This window comes from Dasypus novemcinctus, chromosome 27, assembly GCF_030445035.2.
Source record: "Dasypus novemcinctus isolate mDasNov1 chromosome 27, mDasNov1.1.hap2, whole genome shotgun sequence".
Lineage (NCBI taxonomy): Eukaryota > Metazoa > Chordata > Mammalia > Cingulata > Dasypodidae > Dasypus > Dasypus novemcinctus.
This window is the reverse complement of record NC_080699.1, coordinates 11,856,295-11,878,338: the sequence shown is the minus strand read 5'-3', so window position 1 is coordinate 11,878,338 and position 22,044 is coordinate 11,856,295. Positions and strand designations below refer to the sequence as shown.

At 41.5% G+C, this 22,044-nt stretch overlaps 1 protein-coding gene across 7 annotated transcripts in view; it reads right to left on the bottom strand.

Annotated features, from left to right (window-relative positions):
• Positions 1 to 13,432: 13,432 nt before the first annotated feature.
• The window catches only part of GRIA4 (glutamate ionotropic receptor AMPA type subunit 4), a 386,269-nt gene continuing 377,657 nt past the window's right edge, over positions 13,433 to 22,044 (bottom strand). For 4 of the 7 annotated variants that reach the window (XR_011647617.1, XM_071212309.1, XM_058289452.2 and 1 more), the window contains exons 16-17: positions 20,876 to 21,010; positions 13,433 to 15,789 (exon numbers count right to left, since the gene is read on the bottom strand). Coding sequence is in view for 6 of the 7 variants with exons in the window: in XM_071212309.1 (XP_071068410.1) it covers positions 15,625 to 15,789; positions 20,876 to 21,010 (300 nt within the window). In the remaining variant the exon portion in view is untranslated. Of the gene's footprint in view, positions 15,790 to 20,762; positions 21,011 to 22,044 lie in introns of all 7 variants that reach the window. The other 3 variants (XM_004453286.3, XM_004453287.3, XM_071212310.1) reach the window with 1 other exon arrangement.

Genomic DNA, 22,044 nt, shown 5'->3' with positions numbered 1-22,044 from the left:
TTGCCCCTCCCCAGCGTGGTTTTGAGAAAGTGAGGAAGTAGAAGCCATCAGACAGGGACTTCCTCAATTTTCTGACACTATGCTTAAAATGTACACCCATCCTCTGTTTTCCTCCTCTGAGAATAAAGGCAGTGTAGGAGCATACATAATTACGGTTAAGGGTGTAGACTCCGTACTCGAATGTTTGAGTTCAAATCTGGACACATCAGTTGCCAACTGTAATTCTGGGTAAAATATCTAACTTTTCAATGACTCATTTTACTCATCTGTAGACTGAATAATACTTCATAGAATTGTGAGGATTAAATATTGTAAGTAAAGGAATTGCCTGTCATTTAGCAAGTGCCCAGTAAAGGCTAGTTATTATTATTTTCATTATAATTTGAACCTATGAAATTATCATAGGTAAAAAGTAAAAAGTGCTTAATTGTCAGCAATTCCATATGTTCCAATGTGGTTTGGGGGCAATCCCTATCCTTACTCAACCCCTTCAAGTATTCTGTCATCCACTTCTGCTTTTCAGACTCACTAGAAATTATCTCCTTTCTCTCCTGTATCTTTGACTTCAGCCTTTCTATCTGATTCTTGGCATCATCACTTAACTGTGCTCTACTCTCTCCATTTAAAAATAAATACTTAAAAATGACTGCCTGAATAATTCATCTCTCTCCTCACACGGCCTTTTCCAGTCAGTTCTTTCTGATTTCTTCCTCCCTGACCCTGCCCAACTCTGTCTCACTTAAGCTTTCAGTATTATCCAAACCCAGGAGACTATTTTCTTAAAACAAATCCTCTCCATTTGGCTTCACTCAGCACAGTCGGGATTTACTGTTCATAGCTGACCATTCCTTCTCCAGCCCCGTTGCCAGCTCCACCCAGCAACTCCCATCCTTTAAAAGTCAAATTTCCTCATGCCTCAGCACCGTGATCTCTTTTCATTCTACCAGTGGTTCTCAGCGCTGGTCCTTGGGCCAGCAGCAGCAGCATTGCTTGGGAAGTTGCTAGAAATGCAAGTTCTCAGGCCCCACCTCAGACCTGCTGAACCAGAAACTCTCAGGTGCGGTCCAGTAATCTATGTTTTAACCAGTCCTCCAGGTGATTCCCACAAATGCTTAAGTTTGAGAACCACAGCTCTGTGCTTTCTACCTAGATGCTCAGCCATTCCCATGGCTTCACTTACTATGTATATACTGACTCTCAAAATTATATCTCTAGCCTAGATTTGTCCTCTGTTCCATTGGGAAGTTTTTCAGACACCTCAGACTCAACTCATATAACACTGAACTTGATCTGCTACAAACATGGTCCCACTCCCCATCATGGACAGGAAACCCATGGAGCTACTGGAGAAGGAGTCCAAGGGTCATGACATGGTCTTGCCCTAATTCATATGGGGGTATGCCGTGGGGAGAGGTATACCGTGGGGAGGGGTATGCCGTGGGGAGGGGGGGAGCTCCTTAAGGCATTGCTCTCACTTCAGCAGCAAAGGATCTCCGTCTCTATGTATGCATATCAGATTCTTTCATCCCTTCATGGCCCACGAGCGCTTTCAATGGCACACAAGCCAGCTTCAGGGTGACTGCGCCAATAAGACATAAATGTTCTGCAATATAGAGCATCATCAATATTTTAAAATACCTTTACAAGAAAGTTGTATTGGATTCAAATCCATTCACATTTTGGCAAGTACTTTCAACATCACATTTGTCGAAGGAAGAAAAGGACAATCTGTTATATCCTTTAATTATAATTTTGGTTCAAATTTTTTGAATGGTTTAAACATTTTTATTCCCTACTCGTGCAAATACCATTTCTATTTGGTCATCTATCAACAATTTGGAAAGATTGTTTCTTCTTTTTTGGGAATTGTGGGTAGTCATTTTACATATATTATCGGATCTAATAAAAGTTATGGCTATAAGAAGCAAGCTAAGTTTCCAATAAAATTTTTGGAGAATATTTTATTTGGATGTTATGTACAAATTTAATATTCATTATATTCAATAAGAATACTTTGCATACTTATATATAATATGCTGTATAATATAAAGAATATGGAGTTACATTTTTTCACCAAGTTCTACCCATATAGCTACCTCTCAGTGTCTTTCTGTTTAACACAATGTGCTACTAAAATATTTTTAATGTGGGGTAAGAGGTGAAAGATTGCTTCAGTGAAAGCACTGTTTTAATGTAAACAAAGTGGTACTTGTAATATCTGTCCACTCTACTTGTTAAAATAAACATTAATAAATTGTGTATTTTCCCCCTAAACATCCAAGAATGGGGCAGTTATTGCCTGGTAATGCCATACGAGGCTATCATGAAAGGAAGGGGCATCTGGAGTTTTTCCTACTAGGATGTAACGTGAAAAGTACTAGTTAGTGAGCTTTTCTTTTTCTTTTTCTGGTTGTCTTGCATCCATGTCCCCTTCCTGGGTTTGCAGGTTTTCCTTTAGGAATCACTCCATCTCCGGTCTACATAGTCCACGTGGAGTGACTTGTCTCCAGGCTCTAGGGATGGCGTGTGATTGGCTCACACCTACCCACATGGTCGCTGTAGTGGTGGCAGGTGCATGACCCATTCAAAGCTATTGAATCAGAAAGAGGTATTTTTGGGGCTTTTGAGAAAGAGACTTTTGCTCTTTCCCTTGACATCTTAGCTCCCCCTGGAGATGAAAGGTGTGGATCACCTTTCATCTACATTCAGTGCAGCAGTTGGGAAGTCTCTTCGTGGAACCTGAGGTTCACACAAGGGAAGGTGGCGTGAAAAGGAGTGAACCTGAGTCCTGGGTGCCATCATTTGAACTGCTGGATCAAAACTTACCTGATACCAAAATAATTCTGATTCTTCAGTATTGTGAACCAGTGAACACCTCACCCCTGCTTTGTTTTTTGGTTTTGTTTGAGCAGTTTGAATTGGAATTTCTTTTACTTGAAACCGAAATAGTTGTAACTGTTATAGCCAGAGAACTTTTAAAAAAGTGATCCTGGGGGTATTCCCATTAGACAGCAGAAAGAGCAGAGCCGAGCTCTCAGTCAGAGAGCAATGCTTGGACAAAGTCTCTGAAACTTCAGCATCCTGTCATTTTTGTGCACAGGCAAGTGGTTTCCTATGCCCGAAGCACAGGATGTGCTATTTGCCTTGGGAATGAAGTTTAACACAGTGCCAACAATCTCAATAATCAAGATAAATAATATTTTAGTGCAAAAAATTTTTTAAAATAAAAATTAATGCAAAAACTCTGATGAACAAAAGATCAACATTTGAAAACAGAAAAAAGAGGTATTTAAAATTCACAAATGGCATTCAGCAAAAGAAGTTTAAGTAAGTTGAAATTAATTGAAAATTATTTAGGATTTTTACTTGGTCAAGAGAAATTGCCAAACACAGAAATTCTCTGAATCAAAAGCAAGCCAAGGGGGTGTGGAGTGTGGGGTATGTGGGAACCTCTTATATTTTTTTAATGTAACATTTTTTGTGATCTATGTATCTTTAAAAAAAAAAAAGACAATTTAATTAAAAATAAAAAAGTAAAAATAAAAAAAAGCAATCCAAGAAGTAGATTTTGAAAATATTATTGATGAGTTTGTTTCCATTAAAGCCAGGAGAGTAAACTGATAATAAATTCTGCTTTTGACATTAATAAAATATTTAACTTTAAATAATGTTATGAGTTTTAATACACCTATTTTTCAAATTTTTATTATTGTTCAATGACTTTAATATTCTGAAATAAGGCTAACAAAAAGTAAACACTTGGCCATAAGGGCACACATTTTTCCTTTTTTTCAGGCTCCAGTATGGCATACTATGGCACTGTGTGATTGATCCTGTCTTTATTGACAATTTTGATTTTTTGTTTATCATGGATCGATTTGAGATAATTTTGGTATTTAGAAGTATTGCATTAAAATACTATTTACCTTGATTGTTGAGATTTTTGACTCATCCTTAAATTTGATGCTTGAAGCAAATGCCTCACTTGCCTCATCCTAATCCCAGTCCTGGAAATAATTTAAAGAAATAATATATTGTTAAGGTCCAGAGCCACTAAAAGTGCTCTTTCTATGAGTGAAAGGTTTAAAATGGTAATAGGTAACTGCAGCTGCCTGATATGGGTTGGATTGTGTCTCATAAAAGATATGCTGAAACCCTAAATCCCAGCACCTGTGGATGAGATCCTGTTCGGGAATAGAGTCTCTGCGGACGTGGTCAAGGTCAGATGACGTCACGCTGACATAGTGTGCGCTGGAACCACTAGGACGGGGCCGTTAGAGGAGAGGAGAGGCAGCCCAGCGAGGAGGAGCGGAGAATGCCATTTAAGGGAGAAGCCTGCAGGGAGAAGACAGCCAGTGAAGCTGGGGCCGCGGGAGGGCTGGAGACACACTGCCTCAAGCCAGGGAACGCCTTTGGGGTCCCCAGAAGCTGAAAAGAGGCAGGAAGGCGCTTCCCAAGACCCTTCAGGGGTGTGGGGGGGTGGGCGTGGCTCTGCTGATACCTAGATTTGGGACATTTAGCCACAGAACTCGGAGAGATTAATTTCTGTTGTTTTAAGCCTCCGAGGTTGTGGTAGTTTGTTACAGGATCTCTAGGAAAGTAATGGCCGGCATCCATCCCAGCGCTAGGCATATGTTATTAGTCAGCCAAAGGGGTGCTGATGCAAAATACCAGAAATCGGTTGGTTTTTATAAAGGGTATTTATTTGGGGTAGGAGCTTACAGATACCAGGCCAATAAGCATAAGTTACTTCCCTCACCAAAGTCTATTTCCACGTGTTGGAGCAAGATGGCTGCTGACGTCTATGAGGATTCAGGCTTCCTGGGTTCCTCTTATCCCAGGGCTTGCTTCACTCTGGGCTCAGGGTTCCTCTCTTCCTGGGGCTGGCTTCTCTTTCCTCTGTGAGCTTACTTCCCAGGGCTCCAGCTTAAGGCTTCAGCATCGAACTCCAGCATCAAAACTCCAACATCAAAAACCCTCAACTCTGCCCTTTTCCATGCCCTTTATCTGTGAGTCCCCACTCACCAAGGGGTGGGGACTCAACGCCCTAACGTCATGGCCCAATCAAAACCTTAATCATAACTTAATCATGCCCAAGTATAGACCAGATTACAAACATAATCCAGTATCTATTTTTGGAATTCATAACTATATCAAACTGCTATAGCATATAAGCAGTATATAAAGGCCAGGTGTAAATACTTTTCCTACTTTCTACTCTATAGTAGGGGATCACAGAATTTTAGAATATTAACTATAGCTAAGTACAGAGAGTAAGCTCTATGAATAAGCTGAGCCTTGGTTCTTTACCTGATTTGTTGTAACATGCAACTCTTAGATGAAAACAAGATAAGCAAAAAAGTATGTTTTGGAAATATGATTGATAGCTAGGGGTGTATGTGGGTATATTTGGAGGGGCTCTGTGAACCACCCTAAATTTAGGCAACATTTTGTGGATATGTGCATGTTCATGACTGTTGTCTGATTCTGCACCCACCCACCATTTAAGTTTTTTCTCACAAGTTATATTTTTATGGTATTTACAAATTCCAGTCACTAAGTCAACAATTTGAGTCAAGCAATTTTTATGCACATTACTGTACTGATAGCTTTAGCTACCTTTTCAGTGGTTGTCTTGTAGGTAGTATGGTTGGGTTTTGTTTTGTTTTCTAATATGCAATCTCTACCTTTAATTGATATGTTTAGACCATTTATAAAGTAATTATTAATATGGTTGTACTTATATCTATCATTTTATTAATTTTCTGGTTGTCCACTGTTTTTTGTTCCATTTTGTTTTATTTTCCTGCCTTTAAAAATGTTAAGTTTTGGCGGCGGACTTGGCCCAGTGGTTAGGGCGTCCGTCTACCACATGGGAGGTCCGCGGTTCAAACCCCGGGCCTCCTTGACCCGTGTGGAGCTGGCCCATGCGCAGTGCTGATGCGCGCAAGGAGTGCCGTGCCACGCAGGGGTGTCCCCCACGTAGGGGAGTCCCACGTGCAAGGAGTGCACCCGTAAGGAGAGCCGCCCAGCACGAAAGAAAGTGCAGCCTGCCCAGGAGTGGGGCTGCACACACGGAGAGCTGACACAGCAAGATGATGCAACAAAAAGAAACACAGATTCCCGTGCTGCTGACAAGGATAAAAGCGGTCACAGAAGAACACACAGTGAATGGACACAGAGAGAAGATAACTGGGGGGAGGGAGGGGAGAGAAATCAATAAAAAATAAGTCTTTGAAAATAAAGAGGAGCCGCGAGGGAGATGGGCAGTGCTTCCAGGTGATCGCAGGCCCTCCCTGCCGCCGGGCCTGAGCTGTGGAAGGCGGGGTAACTCTAGCTAGGAGCTGCCGGCTGGGGGCTTCCTTGCTGCCGTGCACCATCTCCTTCCGCGTCCCGTGGCCCAGGACAGCTGGGAGCCTGGGCTCAGGGGGCCCAAGGCACCAGCGGGGGCTCCAGTGTCCCTGCTCCTCCCGCCACCCTCAGCCGTTCCCACAGAACTGCCTCGCGGGCCTTCCCCCGGCTCTCATCCCCCCCTTGATGGGAGGCCAGTGTGTTGTCCCTAAGCCCTGGGCTTGGGGCGCCGCAGGCGAGGACTTGCTGCTGTCCCTGCCCCACGCCAGCAGGCGGCTCCACCTGGCCCGGGGGCCGGGCTGCCTCGGGACTCCTGCCCCTCCGTCCCCTGGAGGTCAGCACCTGCCCTTCATCTGTGCCCATGTTGGTGGGACTTTCTAGCCTCTCCCAGCAGGAGCAGATGCCATCGGGGCCGGCCAAGGCTCTGGTCATGTGGAAGCTTCCTGCCACCTGAGAGGCCTCTTGCTTCCATCCCTTCTTTGGAAGCAGTGGACCTCTGTGCCGTGGGGCGGGGAGGATGTGCTGCCCTTCCCAGCAGCCCGAGACTTCTGCTTCGTAGAAGAGAAAGGACTGAGGAGCCAGGCAGACTCGGAGCTTCCTCAGGAGCTGCTGTTCCACCAGCAGGCTCTGCCCCCACTCTCCCTCCCTGTCCCCCATCTTCCTTCTGCACAACCACTGGAGGGCTGTGAAAAAGAGCCTGTGGGCATTGAACCTTCCTCTTGGTCTGGGGTCCCCAGCTATTTCAAAGCCACCCGTGGCCTTCAAGAACTGGTTACAACGTTAGCTGGTTTCCTCTTTCCACTTGAGCTGTGGCCAGCACGGCATCCCATCCTCGCTGCTGGACCAAAGGTGACGCGGAGTGTCCCTTCTCTCCCTGAAGAGCCTTGTCCTTCTTTGGAATTCAGCTTAGTTGGTTGCCATGGGCAGTTCTCTGAGTTGCACAAGAAAAGTTATGAGTTTATAGATTTTTTTGCCTTTTTCTCATTGCTAGGGTAGATGGGACATTTTGTGCAGCTTTCTACTTTCTAGGCAGAAGCAGAGGCCCAGGATTTTAGCGATGAAATCAATACTTCCTTTATGGAGGGCCTATCACCAGGTGCTGTGATAAGCAGTTTATACACATTCATCCTCATCTTCACAGCAGCATCCAGTGGTAGGTGTCACTGTTCCCATTTTACAGACGAAACAACAGGCTCTTGACGGAGGCTAGAGGGGAAGGGCCAGACAAGGATGCACACTTAAGTTTGTCTGACTGTTAAGCTCTAAGTTTGTTCTTTCCACTACTCACTGTTGCCTAGAAACCAAAGTGCCCTGAGAGATAAAACAGAGAAATTAATTAAAAAATAATAATGTAAAAGTGGGATAAGTGCTATTATAGAGGTAAACACAGGGCCCAGGGCAATGAGAAGCCAGGTCTTCAAGCTGAGATGAACAGGAATGTACCCACCAAGGTGGTTTCCAGAATGCTTTTTTTTAAAAAAAAGATTTATTTTTACTTATTTCTCCTCCCCCCCCCCATTTGTCTGCTCTCTGTGTCCATTCGCTGTGTGTTCTTCTGTGTCCACTTGCATTCTTGTCAGTGGCACCTGGAATCTGTTTCTCTTTTTGTTGCATCATCGTGCTGCGTCAGCTCTGTGTGTGTACGGCACCACTCCTGGGCAGGCTGTGTTTTTCGCATGGGGTGGCTCTCCTTATGGGGCACACTCCTTGTGCATGGGGCTCCCCTACGTGGGGGACACCCCTGCGTGGCAGGGCACTCCTTGTGCGCATCAGCACTGCACATGGGCCAGCTCACCACACAGGCCAGGAGGCCCTGGGTTTGAACCCTGGATCTCCTCTATGGTAGGCGGATGCTCTGTCAGCTGAGCCACATCGCTTCCCCCAGAATGTTTCTGGATAGAGTGTTGGAGATCAGTCGGTAGAGCATGGGACTCTTAATCTCAGGATTGTGGGTTCAAGCCCCACTTTGGGCGCCAGATGTTGGAGATTTGGACCTGAAGGGTATCAGAAATGAAAGAAAGAGAGAAAAAAAGAGAGAGAGCTGGGATCAGAGGGTCTGCAAGTAGAGACTCCTCAGACAACTTTATTTTCTACATGTGGCATTACATATACTCAAACTATCGCAATAACAAGCAGTGTAACTACACATTAACAATACTCGTAAATTAAAGAACTTAAGAGTACAAAGATTCGGTATTCCTTTCAAACTTCAAAGTGTGTTTGCTCATATTTCTCCCTGTCCTGGACAGCTCTATCCTGTTGACTCAAAAGGCTTAATTGCTGCATTCCTATGTTAAAAGCGTAGCCATGGATACAGCACCGTCTCTCTTTGTGAGACCACCATGCCTCAGTTTCCAACAATAGAGGAGTAAAATTAAGCATAAAAGGGACAGGTGACATATGCCAACTTTGCACCCATGCCGCTTCTTTTGAATACCTTGGGCTCTTTTTTTCCCACACTGTGCTCCCTCAAGCGGAAGCCAGCATTTCTGCCGCAGCATGACATGGGGCCCAGCACCACCCTTCGATAGCCTGCTGAGCTCTGAGTGTGGAGCCCATCTCCTGAGAAGGCACTCGGCCATGATGGGGAGACACCAGCTTTCCAAGGTGGTAGGGACAGAAGTCATGGCAGTAGTGACCCTTATTTGATGTCCTTGCTGCAAATGCTAATGTCTGTGTCCACTGCTGGTTGGATGTGGCGTGTGGACAGATCAGTGACATAATTTGGCTATGATGATTCAAGTATTGTTTTTGGCTGCTTTGCCTTCAGGTATGGTTCTCTGACCTTTCTGGAAACTAATATCTACTTATTGATTCTTCTTTTTCTCTTAACAGAGTTAGAGTGGGTTCTGTTGATCGTGAGCACTCTGTCTGAAACGGGCACTCCAGTAGAGGGAACAATTGACAAAACAGCAGGGAAAGGACATGAAGCATCTTGAGAATGGGAGCTCTGAGTGTTGGGCTGTTAATGGACTGGGAGGCAGGTGAGAGAAGATACTGGAGATGTTGGGTAAAATGGACATTGAGTTATGTTAATCAGGAAGGTGACGGGATCATATGTATACTCTGGCAGCCACGTAGGGACACAAGCTAATCAAGAAGCAAAGACAACTTGGAGAAACAACAGTGAGAAATAATGAGTCCCTGAACTCAGTCAGTGATAGTGTGGATAAAGAACATGGGACAGGGAGTGAACGTAGCTCAGTGGATGAGCCCCTGCTTCACACATAGGAGGTCCTGGGTTCAATCCCTGGTACCTCCAAAAAAAAAAAGAAAGAAAGAACATGAAACACAGTAAGGAGATATTTAGGAGAGAGAAAAAATTAAGATGTTGATGAATTGAGTGTAAGAATGTCAGGAACAGTTCTAGAATGATTCTCCTCTTTCTAGATGGAAGATTAGATGAATGGTTGTACCACTCACAGAGACAGGGAATACAAGAGAAGGTAGGGATGCAGAGTAAAAAATGAGGAGTTTGGATATGTTACCATTGAGAAGCCAAAAAGGAATATCTAGAAGGCAGTTAGATATCTGGGTCTAGAGTAGAAGACAGAGATGTCTGAGTTGCTAATGTATAGGTGTTTACAGAAGGCCTGTGATAGTGAGATCAACCAGGGGGGATATGTGCTATGAGAAGAGAAGGAAACAATGGATACAGGTTGAGGGAAACGGGGAACATAAAATAGACTTGACAAGGAATAAACAGAGGACTTCTAGAGGGAAACCACAAAATCATCTGTGCAATTCATAAAGAGATCAGGCAGTTTAGCTGCATATTGAAAATGCTTATTTAATATAGCAACAAGGTGCTCACTGCTGCGTTCAGGAAGACCAGACCATTTTGGTGGAGTGACAGAACCAAAGAGAGGGGTTAAATAAGGGATTAAAGGTCCCCCTCTTCAGTGAGTATGGTGTGAAAGGAAGGAGAGAAATGGGTCATCATCTGGAGGAAGATGAAAAGGTGAAGAGCCTAAGATGTGCTGCACGTGCATGGCTGTGAGTGACTTCACTGCAATGGAGGCCAAGACCAATAATAAGGCCAACAAACTCCAGGACTAGGCAAAAGGAAGCCTCTACATTGACCTTGACATTGACCAGGATGATAGAATTTGGGGAGAATGAGCCAAATGCCCAAGTCCTCAGTCAACGTGGGGCAATGACAGAGAAGTCAGCAAATAGACAAGTAGGCATTCCATTTATACAATATGTTTAGATGATATATACTGCAAAGAAGAGGGTTTTTTTTTTATGCTTGGGGGAAGAGGTGTAATTATAAGGATTGCCCTTTCTTTTCCTTTTAGGTTCATGGTACATGGAGTGATCAGGAAGTAGTACAATCCTCTGGGGAAGGTTGAGGATATTACTTTGGTTTGAAGGTGGCTTGGTCAGGGGAGGGGAAAGCTATGGAAAGATGAATGGGAAAGGGCATTACAAGTGCAGAAGCGGAGTGTGGGGCAAGACAGAGGAGAGGTTATAGGGAGGACATTGATGAGAGCCTGTGACCAAGGATGACATGGCTATAGGCCTAGTGGGCTGAGTTTTAAGTGAAACTCAAGTTAAAACACCAGCAGTTCCTGCGCAGGTCTGAGGCCCAGTGCCCCTGAGGCTGCCTGATCTAACAGCAGTCTTGGAAGCTTAATGATCTAGCAGACTTGGCCTGCGTTTAGATTTCCAGACAGAGGACTGATGGGCAATATGGCTGTGTGAAAATCCCAGGCAGATGGGATAAATCAATTCCCATGCCTTCGAAGTCTGAAACAGCACAAATTTTAGGTGACCAGGGATTAGGTAAATATCTGGATGGAGCCAGCTATAACCTAAATTGTTCCAAATCTCTCCTCTATTTAAAAGCATTGAAATCATTCACACTTACGCAGGGAAATATACTCTAAGGAGCTGGCGGAAGTTTCTGTAATGATCGCAAACTTCTTTAGAGGTATGGCATTCACCAATTCCTTTATTCATTCAGTCGGTTCATTCAGTCATATGTGGAAACATTGATAGCCAGTTGGCACAGGCCGGAAGCCCAGCTTCACATGTAACACAGTTTTCAGCCATGAGTAAATGTTCACGAGCTTCAGAAATGTTGGTCAAAAGTACAACTTTTGAGGAGCAGATCATAACACTCTGCTGCGTAAGCAGGTTTTCACTGTATTGGGGTTATAGATTACCAATTTCCTAAATAGCCCCTTCAACTCAAGCCATGGACAAGGCATTATGACTTAATAGACTATTTTATAATGAGCTTATATTTCTCTATTTTTTATGCTTATTTTGCTGTTTGCAACATTTTCCAATTAGCACAAGTGGTTAAAAAACAGGGCTTCCTGTACTCTGAAGATCTGCTCGACCTCTCAGCCTCTTTAGAGCCAGAAAAAAATGGAATTAACTTTCGTTCTTTGCTATGTGGAAAGACAAATTCAAACCTGGATTTCTGCACATTTCTGTGGGAAGGAGACCTATTATTAGGGTTACTTCTGGCCGGCATCAACAACAACACGGACTTAGAATTTTCTCCTTGATCGCCTCCTGCAATACAACCACAAATTCCAATCTGTGGCATGTAGGAAAACTTAAATTGGAAGCATGTAGTTTGTGGGAAGGGAAATACATCAAACACGACACACCTAGCTGTGTAAAAAGGACATGGCAACATTACAGTTCTCCCAAGTCCTTTGGGCCTTGGCCACCAGAGGAATCTTCTTGACCTTCTACCCAGTGTTCTGCTTTCTTGTAGGCTTCCTCCCCCGTTGGTTTTGTTTTTCCTCCCTCCTCTGCCCACTTTCTAGCACAAAGAAAATAAAATCAAAGCAAGACAAACAAGCAGGTTTTTCTTATTTCATGGAAAGCAATTTAGCCCTGTGTCTTTTGAGACATAATCACCAGGTCTCACCGCTGGCTTTTCATAATTTTTAAATATACTTTCTTACTGGAGAACAATTTTCTTTTGAAAAAGACTACTGGTACTAGCTGTTTAGAAAATACATAAATATATCACCTACTGTATTTGCATTTACTTTTACAGATGCCAAATATTCTAGTGTACTGAAATTAAAATTTTTGTGACTGTACATGATAAAGCAGATGACTGCACAATTTCGGTTTATCTTTTCATGAGTTCTGCAATCACTTTTCATTCAGTTCTCATTCCCATCATTACCTGGTTAGTGTTGCAAATTGGGATATTCTGTACATTGGAAAAATTATCCGAACATCTTTTTCTCTGATATTGATTTAATATAGAAAATTGTTTTTATGCTTCCAAAATATATACTGAACACTGAATATGCTCATTTGAAATTGATCATCTACATGGGAAGACCAGAGCACACAGGGCTGGAAAGATGCCGCAGCCTGAAGGGAGAGCACCGGGCCTGGCATTTCCACTGGGTGGCTTTTGACCCGGGTGTCGCCAAGTGGTGTTCCTGAGGCTTGTGTCCGTCATTCTGATGCGGTCAGTGTCTAAGTTTAACCAGCGATCTAGCCTCACCGTTGGCGTGACCCCTTCAGGGAGTTCTGCCCTAGAGGGTAGTCTTGCGTGTCTGATAACTGAGTTCTTCTCTTCATGGAACCACACAAGGGATTAAATGCTTTCAAATCACATTTTCTAGTTTTATAGTATTTCTTTTCAGTCTGGGATCCAAAGAGATATTCCTTTTTACAGGTGTCACGTTAAAAACAGGGTCTGGAAAAATTATTCTTCACTATAAGAAATATAACTCTCAAACTTTACATTGCTAACCCATTCTGAGGTTTAAATGAAAGATAACTTTGGAAGTAGGGCCAAAAAACAACACAAAAACCTGTTCTGAATTAGTTATCTAATGATTTCTGCAGCCAAAAAAAAAAATTATTCCACACCTAGGTACAATCACATGAGCCCTTCTCATCTGATCACAAATTGACCAGCTCATCTTTTTTCCTCAACCACCCTTTCCACTGAGGTGCCCGCCATGAAACCACACGATCTTTTGCCTTCATTTTGACGCGTTATGTACTTGACACGTGCTCTGCGGACTGTTGCGAGGAAAGCTGCCTTTCTGCTTCCACTTAATTAAATTAATTAAATTCCATCCATTCATTCGTTCAACAAATATTTATTAAGCACCTACAATATGCCAGGCACTGTGCTGGGTGCTGGGGATACAGCTGTGAACAAGAGATACGGTCCCTGCCCTCACGGGGCTTACAGTCTAGGAGCTCGATAGACAGGTCACAGGCAGTTACAATGCGGTATGTGAGTGCCGTGGTGGGGAGCCCCGAGAAGGGCACCTGACGCAGGCTGGTGGGCAGGGGGTGGTGGAGAGTTAGGGGACTCTTCCCACAGCACGTAAAATTCCATTTCAGTTCTGCAGGATAAGCCCAGGTTAGTCAGGTAAAAAGGAGAAAGGAAGGGCATCCCGGGCTGAGGAAATAGCTTCCCCAGTGTCCCAGCTGCTGCCCCAGAGGCCTGTGGGCTGGAGGGTTGTGGAGGGGTGAGAGGTGCCAAGGCTGGGTCCTGAGGGGACTCCCGGGCCGTGTGTGTGACCAGATTTGCACAGAGAGTTGAGGCAAAGAGATTGATCCTCCACCTTTTCCAAATTTACCTCCCGTGGTCTCACACCCTGTGCTCCCACCAGCTCCCGAGCCGAATGGGTTCATTGAACAAGCACAGCTTTGGCTACTGCTCACCCCAGGACCCTCAGCACCCTCACCTACTGGAACTCAATTCATCCTTCAAGGCCAGACTTCCCAAATCATCCCACTTGTGCTTTCTGCCAAGGTCCCTAAGTACCGTGACATTTATCCCCATTAGGGTGCTGATTGATTATGTCAAAGGAAACAAACCTGTCAAACCGTGTTAATTTAATCCATCCATGACCTAAGGTATTTTTAAATAAACATGGGCATAACTTTCTTCACATTTTCCACTTGAGAACAGAGACTAATCTTCATTTGTTGTCTACCCCAAACTAATTTAGTGCCTTCAAATGATTTAAATGGGACAATGGAGACGGGGGAGAAGCCCAAGAGACACATAATTTTATGCAGCAAAATACAGTCGAGTAAAATTTCAATACACAATTACAGAGTATCTTGCTATTATGACAACGATTTGGTCCCTGACTCAAAAAATCCATCTTTGACAACTTAACCTGTTAACAAGCCAAAGATCTGTAAAGGAAGGGTAAACTCAGTAGGCAAAAAGTAATGAGACTAGCTACATTTCCCAAAATGGCCCACCATTTCACCTCACCAATCCTTCCTTATAGTCTTATCATTTCTCAAATAATTTTCATACTGGTAAGAAAACAACTTTAAGCTCTGTAGATATTATAAGAATGCTTCTTGTTTTATTCTTTTTGGTGGGTACAAAAACCACACTTTTGTACACAGAACAAGATTATAAATAATGTCAATAACATGAGCGACCCGTAGTCTTTTCTGAATCTACATTGCAGACTGATGATTCTACATGAACATTTTCTTCTTGTTTTTTTTTGTTCCTGGTAGTGAGACAAATGCAACCTGTGGACACCGACTCATGTAACAGAGCGAAGGTAAATAGCAAACAAGATGACCAATGACTCTTATTAAAAAAAGTCTCTAAAGTTTATTACAGTGATGGCATTTATATCAATTATTGCAATGTATTGTTCCCTAAGATGGTTAGAAAAAAGAATTGTGTTGTCCTCTACTGAATTTACATCCGTTAAAAAGCAAGCATGGTTCAGTATTTGTTTTCTCCAAAGTGAGTATAAATACTTTCTTTAAATTTTTTTTTCACAGGATTTACATGTGTGTTTATTGTTGTCTGTTCACAGTTTAGTGACTCGTTTTCTCAGCCGGAGACTCCCCCTCGAATACATGGGTGTTCTGGAGATACAGGTTAGCAGGGTGACTTCTAGAACTAGTGTATCCCTTGTGGTGAAGACAAAGGCCTTTCTGAGCAAGGACTTCGCAGGCGAATGTGCTACCTCGCCAGTCTGATTAGTTTTTAAGTCCCCTCGAGTGAACTTTGTTGCTGTTAATAGCCCATCCCAGCTCCCCCCACCCGCTCCCCGAAAAAAACCTAGAGTGTGAGTTTTCCTGATAGAAAATCTGAGTTGGGGTTTCCGAGCTGAGCTCATGCATACGTCTCTGCGGCTGCTGTCGGGCGCCTCAGGCCGGTCCCCTTGCAGCCTAAGGACCCAGGGAGCCGGGGAGCCCGGGCGCCCGGCGGGTCGCTCCGAGCTGCATTTCCACCAGTCACCGACACAGTTTGATTAAGGCACTCAATTAGTTTTTTGGTTTTTAGGGTAGGTCCGATGCGATGACAGCCAGGCCTGAACTCTGTCGAATGGCAGCTCCAGTGTGCACAGCCTTGGGGCAGTCAGGGGTCAGCACGCGGCCGTTTTCTCCCACGCTCCCAGTGATGGATAATCTGGCTTTGTTTCTTATGGCTTCAGAAAAGGTCAGCTGGGTTGCACAGAAAGGAAACAGAGAGATGTGGAGTGTTAACAATATTTGCTCTTCTTCAGCCAAATAGGACACAACGAACACCAAAATATCAATATTTAGACATCTGCATTTTTTTTCATATTCTTTTGGTCATAGGAAAACTGCTTCTAAAGGGGAAGGAAAGCTTAGATGTACTGAAGAATGAAACCGTCTGGAGTTTGTGGTCCTACCTGTTTAATAACTAATTCTACAAAACCATAAAGCTTGGTTGTGTTTAGCTGCTCGGTTGTGTTTAGCACATCTGGGCAAGGTCACATCTATTCATCTTTGCACTTTATACCCTAGTACTTCTAGGCAAGCTTATGTCTGAGCAACATTCTTGAAGGATTCTCTTCTTGTTAAAAATGTCTTTACAGTGCAAGGATTATGCTCTTTAAATGGGGTGAATTGTCTACACAAACCCCGTAGACTCCTCATGACGCTCGTCCTGTCCTGTAACACAGAGCTAGCGACCTACAGACACTCCCATTCACGCCAGTTAGTTTGAGACGGGACCCAAACAGCACAGTTAGTTACACAGAATTCACACTATGCCTGCGAGGGAAGCTGTGGCTCATGCTGAAGGACTTGTGCTTCCGGTGCCCCCTGAAGGGTCACTGAAGGGGAACTTCCTAGACTGAAATTTTGGGGTCCAGGTGGCTGAAATCTCACTTTCTGTCATGTTAGGCAGCAGATAATACTATTACAGAGAGGAAAACATGCAGCGATAGGATGTCAATCTAATTTCTATTCATCCATTGCCTTTAAATTCTTTCCACTTGCTGAACTCTAATGTTAAAACAATAGGAAAAGAAAGTAAATGAGGTATTTCCTAAGTTTGTTATGGCTGGGGGAATCAGGGCACCATATCTCCATTTTCTACTGTGAACTTAAAGAGTATCCTATTCTTCAGGAAATTCCATCCCTGTATTTTTTTCTGTTCTGAAACTTAAATATTAGAATAATTATATATTGTGTAACTAAATTAGTTAATTGAATTAAAGAATGTCAGAGTGAAAAGGTGGAGAGATCAGCTGCCCTGATAACTTCAGAAAGTTAGAGTCAGACTGCTAGTTAATTACATATCTATGACAAAAAACAAGGTCAAGCTCATATTCCAGCCTTACTGAACAGTCTCAAAAATAAGCACATCTTCATAATTGGAAGTTAGGATACAGTCTCTACAGAAACATTAACTGCTTTTTTATTTAGCAATCACAGCAAATGTAATGAGAATTTTGGGGAAAAACGATATTCCTACTTGGTTATTCTCTACTAGTCCCTTGAAATCAAGGTTCTTCTGCCTTTTTGGGGTACATAATAGGTACTCAGTAAATATCTTTTGAATTTATGAATGTTCATAAATGGAAAATACCTTTTTCTTCTTTGTAAATGAAAATGATGGGATAAATTCTAAATGAAGCATTTGTCAAAACTTGCAGAGCTGTACACAAAAAAGGGTGAATTTTACTGCATGTCAATTTTATGTTAAAAATTTCTAAGTGACTCTAAAGTGAACAGAAGCACAATTTCAGTTTACCAATGTGCAATTTAAAAGTGTGACAAAGCAATTTGATTAAATTCAGCAAACATCTGAAAGGGTTCCTTAATCGGCCTCCTATGGCAGAATCTCACCCTGAAGCAGTGGACCAGGCTGCAATAGTCTTGCTCTTTAAAGTGAGGCTTGTGGGAGGTTATGTTCCTAGAGATGAGTATATTGTACTTAATATTAGAGTGCATACGTTTTTGAGAGAGTTATAAAAAGAACCATTAGCAAAGCAGCATGATTTGTATCAAGAAAATCTATCAATGAATGGTTATATTTAAGAAACATAGGTCAGGACTTGGTATCAAAGTTGCTGGCTAACTTTCTAGTATAATCCTCTGCTTGAAATGTTATGTGTTACAGAAGGATGTGTTTTGAGTCAGAGCCCTTTAATGGGTACCCAATTGCTTGGAACATACCAGTCATAGCATTGGCGTTTTCCCTGAGCTTTTGGAGAAAACAATTTCTGGGCCACTTAGATTAGATTTGTTAGCTTTGCCAGTCACATGCTGAGAAGAAAACATGAAAAGTGAATGTCCATGAGTCTAATCCAAGTCAATGTGGCAGCCATTTTGAACACTGTGCTTTGGGGAGCTCCAGGGAGCCAGGGCTCCTCTGGGGCAGCGGGCTTAAGCTCATGGTTCCAGAGAATCCCTGGTTGCCTACTCCTCACCGAGTTAAAACAAAATGAAGACCAGAATCAGAATGTGCTTCTTCACATTCCTGCTCACATTTATATTAAGGAAAATAGACAATTATATTTTAAAAATCTACCAGTTTGGCTTTTTAAAAAAAATCGTTTGAAGAGGAAACACTATAAGACAATTAATGAAAGCATTGTGACTCATTGAGAGTATTTTTTCAGAAGGCTTTTGCCATAAAAACTCTATTTTTGTATTTCCTTTTTTCTTGAAATCCATTGTGAGGAAAGGACAACTTCCCAAATGTGAAAAATTCCATGTCCTCTCAAATAACATTTCCTTCCTCGCAGATTAATACAACTGAGTGTTGTATTAGTTTATAAATCTTTGCATCCCGCTTATTTTCCCTTTAAATCTATTTTTGAACATTATTATTCTATGTCTTTCCACCCCTTGATTCTTCCATAAAATGCCATTTCTTTTCATCTTGATGTGAACCTTTGGAGGCCAACTGTCTCCTAAAGTTTACGTATGGTTTGGGTGGGGTGGACTCTTCTGGCCACTGGTCGTGGCTTTAATTGTATGTGTTCCCTGAGGGGTGATCACTTTAAAGTACATATTCTGCCATGTACTATTTCAGGTTTTGATTTTTAATTATGGGTAAAATAATTTCTGACTCATTCATGATTTGCCTAATTATTAGTAACAACATTTTTTGAAAGGAAACACTCATTGAATGTGGGCGAGCAGTAAAAACTGCTGATGTTCAGTACTTTTCTACAGATGCACATCGTGTGGTTCATCCTGAGTGCCACGAAACTTTTTAAAAAGTCATGTGTATATGAATGTTTTATTTTTATTTGAAATGTATTATCAAAATTTTAACCATTGCTCTAAAGGCAGTTAAGAGTTGCTTCTAGTTCCAAGGTCAGATTCTAACACCCTGCCCCCCACCAATTATTCGTGTCATAATGATTTGTACTTAACCTGGGAATGTATATCTTTTTGCCAGTTTCCCAGAACTTTGTAATGAACTTGCATCCCTGAGTATTTCTTTTTAAAACCTTCTAATATTTCTTTGCTTTGCTGCCTGCCATTGGATCTTTCTGATGATTGGGCTGACTTTGCTATGCCAAAAAAAAGTCAATTTAATAAACTGTTAGAAAAGCTTTATTGAGACATCTTCTAAAACTCATCTTAGAATGATGTCAGCATTGGCTCTGAAAACTAGTATTGTTTTCTATCTTGGAAAGATCTCCCCTTGACCCTGTAAATATTGAGATGAAACAATCCCCAAATAGCCAAGATACCTTGACATTGTTCCAGTTTGTTGTTGAGCAACTAGAAGGCATTACCAAAACGTTTGTATCTAAGTGAATTGAAGGCTTCGTTCTTAATTCTTCAAAAAATTGGGAAAGTACCTATCTGGGATTGTCTATGTGTAGCTGTACTCAGTTGTTTATTTCTAGATCTTGGTAAAAAGAGGTGGCTTTTTTTTTTTGCTTAAAAAAAACTAACCAGCATTCAGTGGCTTTTGTATAAATAAATATCAAAGTTCAATGCAGGCCTCCTTGGCATAACCTCAGATGCATATCTTATTAACAATTATATTGGGTTTTTGACTCTTGGCTTTTGATCTAGCACTGAATGTCTCTTGGAGTCCAAAAGCTTGTTTATCTCTGTCATCACAATGAGCAGCCTATTCAGTTGGCTGTTATTTATAATTTCAGAAAATGGGTTTAGAGACCTGATTGCTGGAAGAGCAGTAACAAATGATTTCATATCTTATTTTAAAAGCACTTTCTATCATTACAGAAAGAAAGCAGTGGGCAGTTGGATTCTTAAAAAATCGTCTCCAGCTCCTATATTTGACTGGATGTTTCCAATGTTTTATTGTGACATGACAAAAGGATGTACGCAAGTAAGGCTGAACCTGCCTTGCTTAAAAGCAATAGAAATGGAAAAAAAGGGAAGTCTTATATAACAACTCATTGCAATTTTTATATTTTACTGCATCCCATTTATAGCACATATATATGGGTAACATTTTTGAATGGAGAATGTATTGCCTAAAATGCCTATTCACCTTAGTGATTCTGTGAACATTGGAGTGGAATTTCTTCTAATAAATGTGAAGTGTAGTCAATCTCTCCTGCCTAATGTTTGGCTGAAGGACTTCTGTGAGCTTAAGATACAGCAGGGTTTCAGTCTTTAAAAATATAGATAAATGGCTAATGTAAAACAAATTAAAGTAGAAGCTGTAATCCATTGAGCACTTACTATGTGCCTGCCGTTTCCTTGGAATTTTTACATAAATTGTTCCTCAGAAAGCAATATGACCTTATAAAAAATAAGCAAAATGTCTAGGCTTTGAGCATATGAAACAGGTTTTGTGCTTATTTTGTAATCATTTATCCTAAAATTGGATTGTTACAGAGAAGATTAGCCTAACCTGTGGGCAAGGAAATCCAGGTCTAATTTCCAATTTCTCCCAAATTTTTGAATATTACTGTTTAAATCATTCCACAAAGCCATTCTGGAAATTTGTTTTTGTCTTTCTGACCCTTGCAATGCAGATATCTATTGGCAACATAGAGTTTCGAACAGTACATCTGCAGCCAAAGAAAACCGAACCACTTTGCACTGAAGTTTTTAAAGTATAAAGCTCTAACTAGAAGCAAGCAATACCACCACTGGACAGACAGACAAAACACTGCGTTTACAGGATGCATCACCCACTCACTGTAGCAGGCCCTAAGTCCTACCCCTAAATTTTAATACTTTCGGTTCCATATACGTTGTAACCTTCTCTATAGGTTGCTAAATTCTGGGTATTCTGCGAGGAAGTTGGGTTAAAAGTCTGTGCACTCTTTGCCACCTTCATTCTCTTCGCTTCTGCCCTGGACTTGTAACAGAATTCTATCAAAGCCACCAGCATTGCCAAGCCCAAGCCGCCAACCAGAATGTAGAAGACGCCTGCTACGTTGCTCAGGCTCAAGGCACTCGTCTTGTCCTGCGGGGGGATAAAGACACTTTTGTTAACTGTGGAAATGTCACATCTAAAGGTAAAAGTACACATGAACCCCAAACAGCCAATTCAAGTAAATGCGTAATTTAACTTTAAGTTATCTGCAAGTATAAGTCGCTGTTGCAGGTTTATGAATTTAAACATAAAGCTTATGGGTCTTGGGACAAGTGAAATTATGACTACCCATAAATAGTATGTGATTGCATTAAATAAAATCTGTAACATTTTATCATTAAAACTATGCAATGAAAAGCACTATACTTAGCCATATCTAAGCACTTAAATATTTACATAGGGTAGTAGGAGAGGGCTTATTATTATTAAGTTTGACAATGTTTAAAATCCATTTACATGGGAAGGGGACCTCATCTGGTTTTGCTTCCATTAAAATGTTCTTTTAATTTTTGGGATTTCCCTGGAATGAATCCAAGTCCACATTTCTTACTTAAGGAACTTGGGGACTTTTTAAGTTAGTAGTTTCATGTTTCCTTCATCATACTTTAAAAAATATATGCATATAATGTACTAGGGTACCCATTATTTGTTTTTTTCAGTTCCATTTGTATGGGAAATATCAGGAAAATGTCATTTTTACATGTTATATACTGTACAATATTATATGCTATTTAGAAATAATTATATATACATCATCACCCTTAGATATCTTTTTAAAAGATAACTTTAAAAAATATACAAATTACCATAGTCAACTGAGAAATAAATTATTTTTATAGGGCCAAAATTATAACTGCTTTTATTGATTTAAAAATACAATTCCATGGCCACTAAAAAAATGCTTAATCTGTTAATATTTTAGACATTCTTCACAGCATTAGTACATATATTGTACCATAATAAGTTCAGAAATAGCCAAACATATGACTGGGAGATATTAAAATTCTAACCAGGATTTGGAACTTTTTTCACAGATTATAAATATGTTTATTATATAACATTATTCAAAAAATGTATTTTGGGTGGAATACCCAAAAGATGCCCTGTGGCCATCATCTCCTCAG